Source organism: Pseudochaenichthys georgianus, chromosome 9 (genome assembly GCF_902827115.2).
Source record: "Pseudochaenichthys georgianus chromosome 9, fPseGeo1.2, whole genome shotgun sequence".
Lineage (NCBI taxonomy): Eukaryota > Metazoa > Chordata > Actinopteri > Perciformes > Channichthyidae > Pseudochaenichthys > Pseudochaenichthys georgianus.
In genome coordinates this window covers 37,988,912-37,997,135 of record NC_047511.1, presented here as the reverse complement: position 1 = coordinate 37,997,135, position 8,224 = coordinate 37,988,912, and the positions used below count along the sequence as shown (strand labels likewise).

Below are 8,224 nucleotides of genomic sequence, written 5' to 3'. Positions count from 1 at the left end.
TTATTACGAGCCCTGGCTCAGCCTTACTCACCAAGAGCCCAGCGCCTAGCCTTCTTACAGGCAAAGTCACTGATCAAGTCCTTGAAGTCCAGCTTTCTAGCCAACTGGCTTTCAATGGACAGCATGGCAAGACTGCAAAGCCTTATGGGGGGACAGGGCTGCGGAGCCTAAAGATGGATCTGTTGGTCCTGGCACCAGGGGGAGGGACAACTGATTTAGTATGAATAGCTGCTAAAAATGTACATGCATTTATTAAATGTCAGCTAAAAGAGGAATGAAATGAAAAACCTCTGAATTTTCTGTGAAGATATTAACAGAACTTAATGTCAGCAAAACATTACAATTATTATTTACAATGGGCTAAGCTTAGCTAACAGACTAATTTCCACCACTCATGGACCACACCCACCTTTTCTTTTGAAAAACTGGGTGACATACTGTCGCCGTTTAGTCCCTCTCTCTTGTCTTTCTCTCCTTTCTTTTCTTTCTTGAAAGCCTGACTTTGTGAGTCGTTGAGACATCGTACACACGTAAGTACTAGCATCCCTCCTCACATGCTCTCACTCTGCTAGAAAGGACCGGTGCCGCACAGCGTTTGGAGGCAGGACCAAACCATTACATTTAATTTTATTTCAAACCTTTATTTATACAGATAAATCCCATTGAGATCATTGATCTCTTTTTCAAGGGAGACCTGCTCAAGTAGTTCCACATGAAACATAAAAACATAAATAGAACAACAAAAGGACATCATACAGCATCATTTACATAATTATCCACATAAACAGGTACCAATAGCTTCCGATTGAGTAGCATCCAACCGAGCTTTAAAAACATTTAGTGGCACCAGATTGTTCAGTTTCCATTTAATTTGCAGACTATTCCAAGACAGAGGAGCTGCCCATCTAAAAGCTGTCTTCCCTAAGACAGTTCTAGCGGTTGGCACATTTAATAAAACCACAGCATTCGATCTCAGGCAGTAGCCACTTACAATTCTCCGTGAGATCAGGGAGCAGATGTAGGATGGAAGTTTCCCTAACATGGCTTTGTATATAAAAATGTACCAGTGACTGAGCCTCCGTACAGTTAGTGAAAGCAAACCAGCCCTTGCATACAGGGTACAGTGATGGGTTAATGCTTTACAGTTTGTCACAAATCTCAGAGCACTGTGATACGCAGCATCTAACTTGACCAGGCAATTGGCAGGTGCATTCATATACATCAGATCACCATAGTCCAGCACAGGTAAAAAGGTCACAATGACTAGCCTTTTCCTGGCCTCAAGCGAGAAACAGGACTTGTTTCTGAAAAAGAACCCTAGCCTAACCCTCAGTGCTTTAAGCAGGTTATTGACATGAAGTTTAAAAGTGAGACAATCATCAAGCCAGATACCAAGGTATTTGTAACAGGTAACCACTTCAAGTTTTGTTCCTTGCGTAGTTACAATATCAAAAACAGGCTCTGGTGTCTTTTTAGCTTTAGAAAAGAGCATTACCTTGGTTTTATCAACATTCAAAAGAAGCTTTAGTTCAGAGAGCTGAGTCTGAATAGTGTTAAAAACAGCCTGTAATTTAACACCAGCCTCTTTAATGGAGGGACCTGCACAATACATCACGGTATCATCCGCATAAAAATGTAAAGTAGCTTCATCTACATTTTTACCTAAACTGTTTATGTAGATGGAGAATAAAAGTGGACCTAAAACAGAACCTTGAGGAACACCATTAGAAATGTTTAACCACTCAGAAGACAGCCCATCAAAATGAACACATTGGGACCTTTCAGAGAGGTAGTTTACAAACCACCTCACTGCATGGCTGGACATGCCTATACTGGCTAGCCTCTGCTTTAAAATGTGATGATCAACGGTGTCAAACGCTTTGAAAGGGTCAATAAATAGAGCTGCACAACTCTGCTTATTATCTAAATACTCGCCACATCTTCACCACTTTCATTGTGGCAGTGATGGTGCTGTGTTGCTTTCTGACGCCTGACTGATGTTTAGACAGGATGTCATTTGTACATAAAAACACCTTTACCTGTTCACTCACTAAGCGTTCAAGAACCTTGGCCAGAACTGACAACTTAGAGATTGGCCTATAGTTATTTAATAAAGTGGCCTCCCCACCTTTTAGCAAAGGCAGGACATACGCTGACTTCCACAATTTTGGAATTGTGTTAGTGCTGAGGGAGAGGTTAAAAAGAGTAGTGAGAGGTGGAGCAATAAAATCTGCAGCTATCTTTAAAAAGAAAGGCTCTACGTTGTCCGGGCCTCATGTAAATAGAGGGGGGTGTTCGATGCTTTGGATAATTAACTTTTGGAAGAAAATAAGTTAAATGAATTGTAAGTTTAGTGAGTACATCATCAATATGAAGTTATATTAATGTTAATTATTGATGATTGATGAAAGGTTACTTACATTTTTTTTCTTAATGTTCTAAATATATTTGGGGCCCCTGTCAGTCACGGGCCCTTAGAATCATCCTACTTTTCACCCCCTTACCGACGCCCTGCCTGCAGTATACAAAGTCATTCAAACTAGCTGCACCTTTACCAGCTTTGATAAACACATTCTTGCATCAATAATTATAATAAAAACAAATGATATATTATTCTGAAATGGGAAAATCTACAGAATGAATACTTTTACTTTTGGTACTTTAAGTATATTTTGATGCTAATACTTTTGTACTTTTACTTAAGTAAGATTTTGACTTCGTAACATTGAACACAATCTTCTACTACCGACATAGAAATGTGAATGATGATGAATGATTGTGAATGATAACCTCTTGAGGTAACATATAAATCGTGAATAAACAATGACAGAACTGATTCCTGACCCACTAGATAAGAGAAATGTACAAATGTAATTGTGGCAGAGGAGTGCACAAAAGGGTAGCCCACTTTTCAAAACTTTATATAAGATACTGTCAACAAAATAATATTAAAAGGAACAAGCAGTACAAATATACAAGTAATATTTTTATTACAAATGCACCAAAACAATTATTTACATTCCCACAAACATATCTAAAACATGTAAAACAATATCATTATAAACTATGTATAATGTTCAAAGATCTTTGTTTCTTCGTCTACATGTTCTCAGCATTTCTTAAGAGTCTGAGAGGGTGGCACTATTTCCATGCTTGTCTGATTTGTCTCCATGGAGTCCCGAGTATCGAAGCAGTGATAAAGAAGAAAACCAAAATAAGGCCCTTTGCCAGAGACTGGGAATACGGCTCACCTGGGGACGATAAAGGTAAAGTAAGTCAGCAATGGTACTGTCAGGGTCAGGACTTAGGCAGTGTTTCTCGCATCGATGTTCCAATTTCCTGAAATATCAACTACGGTATAAAATAAAAACACAGAATAGATTATCTAGAATTCAATACATTCTCACCTGTGTAATACTTGGTGATGGGGAAGGCGAGCTCAGGCCAACACACATCATTCCGGTTACAGTCATACTCAGTGAAGTTTATCTGAAACCTGGGGAAAAAATAGAAAACATCACAGTCTGGGTTTGAATCAGTGAGACGGCTTATACACAGTATACAGTATTTGTCTCAAGTTACGACCCTCATTACATCAGGGCAGTCTTGCCTGGTTTTCGGTGGTCCTGTGTTGACAAGAATGTCAGTAAAGGAGACTGAGGAGGTGATGGGGAACAACTGAGTCTCCGTGGGGTCCACACATGGAGAAACATCCCCCCCTCCACAATCCAGTGTCCAGGGGGACATGCTGTAGCTAAGATGACCAAAAGAACCTCCATGATTCACAATGATTTAGAATTTGCAATGAGAATACAATTGAAAGTATATGTTTCAATGAATATACACCAGATACACACCTGACATGCAGAGCACGGATATCCCTCTGAGGTACGCCTCCTACCATTCCTGTGATGAGACTCCAAACATGGATATGCTGGTGGGATGGAACCTCATAGCATGAATTTGTGCCGTCTTCCATAGTTGTGCTAGAGTTTTGTGTCAAGACTGGAATGTATAAAACATTTAGTTAAAAAAAAATACTGTAAATCAAACAGTTAATTTTGCTTTAATAAAAGTATAGCGAAAAGGTTGCATGAATCGTTTCTTTGCACAATCTACTCACAGCTTATGTTCACCCAGTCTGTCGTAGTGAAAGGATCGGGGTTTCCACTCTTTGCAACATGTGTGGCTGTCACCAGATTATTCTGGAGAGAGGTTACAGTCTCTCTATGGGAAAAATACATTCAAATGTAATTCAGTAGAAATACACATTGATATAGATTAAACATGAACTCATGCTGATTTACCTCAGGAGATCACACTGAGTCAGATTGTGTCTGCTGACAGGGAGTAGACATCCTGATGTGGAATTCTCTCCAAACAGAATTGGTTTCATCTCAGCAGAGACACAGAGCCCATCACTCACTGCAAGGTAGATTCAAACATGAGGTTTCCTTTATCCACCTTATTTTGATTGAATTACACATAAATCACAATTATGACACATTCAGTGATCCAGTAACCAACAAGAATGGGTTTTACCTGGTTTCCAAAGACTGATTGACACCCTCTGTACTAAGCCCGTATTGTTGTCCAAAGTGTCCACAATTCCAGCGATAACAGGCCTTCCCACCTGATAACCTGCCATTTGAAGTGTTGGTTACCCACTGAAACATGTAGACTCACTTCCACAGCCATTCTCAGGACAAAGTAAATGATCTTGTTCTCACCTGGGTTCCCTGAGTTGGTTTCATCCATTAATTCTCCATTTAAAAACACGGCAGAATACCTTGTAGTTAATGCCACTGTTTGGGGACAGAAAAGCAGAAATGAGTCCAGATTACATTAAACACATCTATCAACTAAGGCTGATCATGGACAAGTCTTAACACTTACCACTACTATTGACTGTGATGGTGCCAACAGTCTGAGTCACTGTGATACTTGTGATGTCATTTCCTTCCCAGTACAATTTGTAATCCAGCGCCAAGGTCACGTTCTCACATACCAGCCCCTCATCTTCAGAGGAATATCACGTTTCAACATTACGCTTAATTGTCAATTTTTGTTGTTTTGGTAAGAATATGTTTTAATTTAATTACCTGAAGGGGCATCAGTGCTTGAAATAAACTGACTCAAGTCAAAGGCAACTTCGTCAATTACGTCTACTAAAACATCACCTGAAACACATGAAGAAACAACATGGAAGAAATTATTAAAAAAGAGCTTCAGAGAGTATAAAAACATTGCTACATTATGTTTAGCGGGTAGAACACACCTCCTTGCCCATTCTTTACTTTAATTCTCAAATCTGTTGGTAGAGTCCGTAAGGGGGAACCAGTTGGACAGGAACGTAGAAGAGTTACACAATTCACTTGAAAATTCTTCAGAAATGCTACAGGCGCATTGTTAACACACTGCCCGAGCACCTTCTGTAAAACAGAAATATAAAATGAATTAGAATAATTCAAAAACAAATGATGTAATAACAATATACACACCACCAACCTGAGGAATAGTGAAGTACTGGTCATTTAATGTGAGAATGGGACTTCCTTGAATATAAACATTAACTGGCACTGGAGCAGGCGAAACAGGGCTTTGGAAGGATGGGCCCGGTTCAGGAGTGCTAGAAAGGGGCAAAAGAACTATAATTGAAATATGACACAAAAACATATACTTTCATTGATATAATCAACACATATATTGAATGATTCCTCACATTGTGTATCCCTGGTAAAAGAGCCCGAGGTAAGGGTTGTTTTCAGGTGGAGAATTGACACATAAAAATGGAAACCAATCTGGGGAGTTTTTCAAGGATTGCACAGAGCACTGATAATCTGAAGCAGGAGACACCTGTCCTCCAAAGGGCCCTGGGAGGCAGTGGGACACAAAGAGCTTCAGATCTTCAGAGGAACAGTCCTGTGTGAGTGGAAGACAAATAAGTCATTCATGATTAATACAAAAATAAACATATTTGACTAAAGTGCACTGTTCTCTTGTTAAAAGATAGTAATGTTGTGAGAGATGTAAATACCGTGTCACAGCAGCAGCGCACATCACATGCTCCAAAAGTGAGGTCACAGGGGCAAGAGCCCAGAGGCTGGTACACTTGGTTTGGAATGACTGTTTTATTTTCTAAATGGATATGAGATTTATATTTATTAGAAATGTCGAATTCACACTGGCAACATTCTCTACTACAAAATAAGACAACATGTACATGGTGTGGACAGGAGCGGTAAAATATATTAAATAAATAAAAAATATTGGATAAAAGAGGATCAGAGAGAGAATATTAAGTTGAAACCTAAACGACTCTCTGAAACTGTGAATTATATTTATATATCAGGATAAATATGGAGACATCCTTAGCATGTAGGCTCATTATGATGGGCACAGTTTTAATTACCAGATCCAGCATTAGCAGGAAGCAACAAGGCGAATATCCTGGCCTGGATCAGCAGCGATGCCTGAGGAGTGCCGCCCACACAGGCAGACACCTGAAGGGTCTCCAGGACACACAGAGGCTTTGGACAGCAGTCTGTATCTGTTTCATTCTCACCACACAGACGCAGACTTTTATCCAGCTTTAGCTGAACCCGAACTGCAGTCTGGGGAGCGAATTGAAACAAACATAAGACACATTAAATAAACTGGTGTAAGACAATAAAATAAACTCTATTAAATTAATTGTGGGATGTTTTTATTTAAATAAACCCTATCTAACAGCATATAACTAAAACATAATTTGATTTTATTAAGTCAACTGTACTCTTCTTACCTTCCCCACCTGCTCCCTCGTGAGCACCCACTGTGTTACTTCAGCTACACATGATGGAGGGCCAATGCTTCCTGTAACAGAAAACACATCACAGCTCTTTTATGTGCCACTAAACCGGAGAATTATATATAATGGAAACTGGGTATTTTCAAACACCACTCAAGTAAATACAAATCAAAAAATGTTTGCTAGAAAACACGTCCCATACAAGAAAACGCACTGACCTGTCGTATTAGATGGAGATACTGTCCTCAGATTCAGAGAGATGTCAGACACGTTTCCGAGAAGAAGTACAGTGGCCGTGGGTCCAGTTGCAGTGAGATATGATGGCTTGAAATCTGTTAAACAAACGGCAGTGGCGTTAAGTAATGAAGTACATTTACTCAAGTACTGTACTTAATTACAATGTTGCCGTTCTTGTACTTTACTTGGGTATTTCCATGTTATGCTACTTTGTACTTCTACTCGTCTACATTTCAGATGTAAATAGTGTAATTTTACTCCACAAGCTTTATGTAGTATCTTTGGTGACTTTGCTGATAGAGATAAATAATAAACAATAGGATAAACACTTAAAAAAATACTTCAGATATAACTGGATTAACTCACAACTTGTTTAAATTAGCTCAACCTTTATCAGCTTGATAAACAGTTAAATGCATCAATAATTATAACCAAAATATATTATATATATGTGCAATTTGCATAATGACTACTTTTACTGTTGGTACTTTAAGAATATTTAGATGCCATTACTTTACTTTCACTTGAGTAACATTTTGAATACAGGACTTGTAACACTACACTTTGGTATTTCTACTTTTACTTTAGTACAATATCTTAGTGTATATTTCCACCCCTGCATAACGTCGATATATCTCGTACCTGCTTTACGTATTAGTTTCATAACAATTATTGAATTAGTTATTAAACTGCAACACGTTCAACGTTACCACGGTTGTTTTGTTGTTAGCTCTTTGCTAGTTAGCTTAGCTTTAGTAGCTGTTTTAATGTAAAGCTGTTTGCATTGAAACTTACCAACAATGTTTTGAGGTTGCGCCAAGGAAATGAACAGTATAAAATATGTGGCCTGGCATGAAATAGATAAACGGGAGAAGCATAAATCAAACACGTTAGCCATTTGGTTCACTTCAGATTATAAAGCAGACATATTTGTAAACGGTTAGTGATGTCATGGCAACGCAAATGTTGAACCAATCACATCCTAGATATTCTTCTTCTGGGGAAACAGGACACACAAAACGACCTGAATATACAACAGCGCCCCCATCTTACCCGGAGTAGCACATACATGCAACTACAGTCTGAATACATTTATTTATTTCCATATTTACTAATTTTGTCTTGTGTTTATTTAATCCTGTATTTATTTACACGTGTATTTATTTCAGTTTCCCCCCCACATGTATTTATTCTTGG

General features: G+C 38.7%; 1 protein-coding gene across 1 annotated transcript; it reads right to left on the bottom strand.

Annotated features, from left to right (window-relative positions):
• Positions 1–2,973: 2,973 nt before the first annotated feature.
• Positions 2,974–7,970, bottom strand: tctn2 (tectonic family member 2). Its single transcript, XM_034091420.1, has 18 exons — positions 7,823–7,970; positions 7,009–7,122; positions 6,785–6,855; positions 6,413–6,614; positions 6,038–6,138; positions 5,723–5,922; positions 5,509–5,629; positions 5,279–5,432; positions 5,103–5,180; positions 4,897–5,019; positions 4,731–4,805; positions 4,543–4,641; positions 4,308–4,425; positions 4,124–4,227; positions 3,858–4,005; positions 3,611–3,754; positions 3,408–3,496; positions 2,974–3,251 (listed from the first exon to the last, which is right to left on the bottom strand). Exons 1-18 carry the CDS (start codon positions 7,923–7,925, stop codon positions 3,142–3,144), a joined length of 2,154 nt encoding a protein of 717 aa, XP_033947311.1. The 5' UTR covers positions 7,926–7,970; the 3' UTR covers positions 2,974–3,141.
• Between the last annotated feature and the right edge of the window lie 254 nt (positions 7,971–8,224).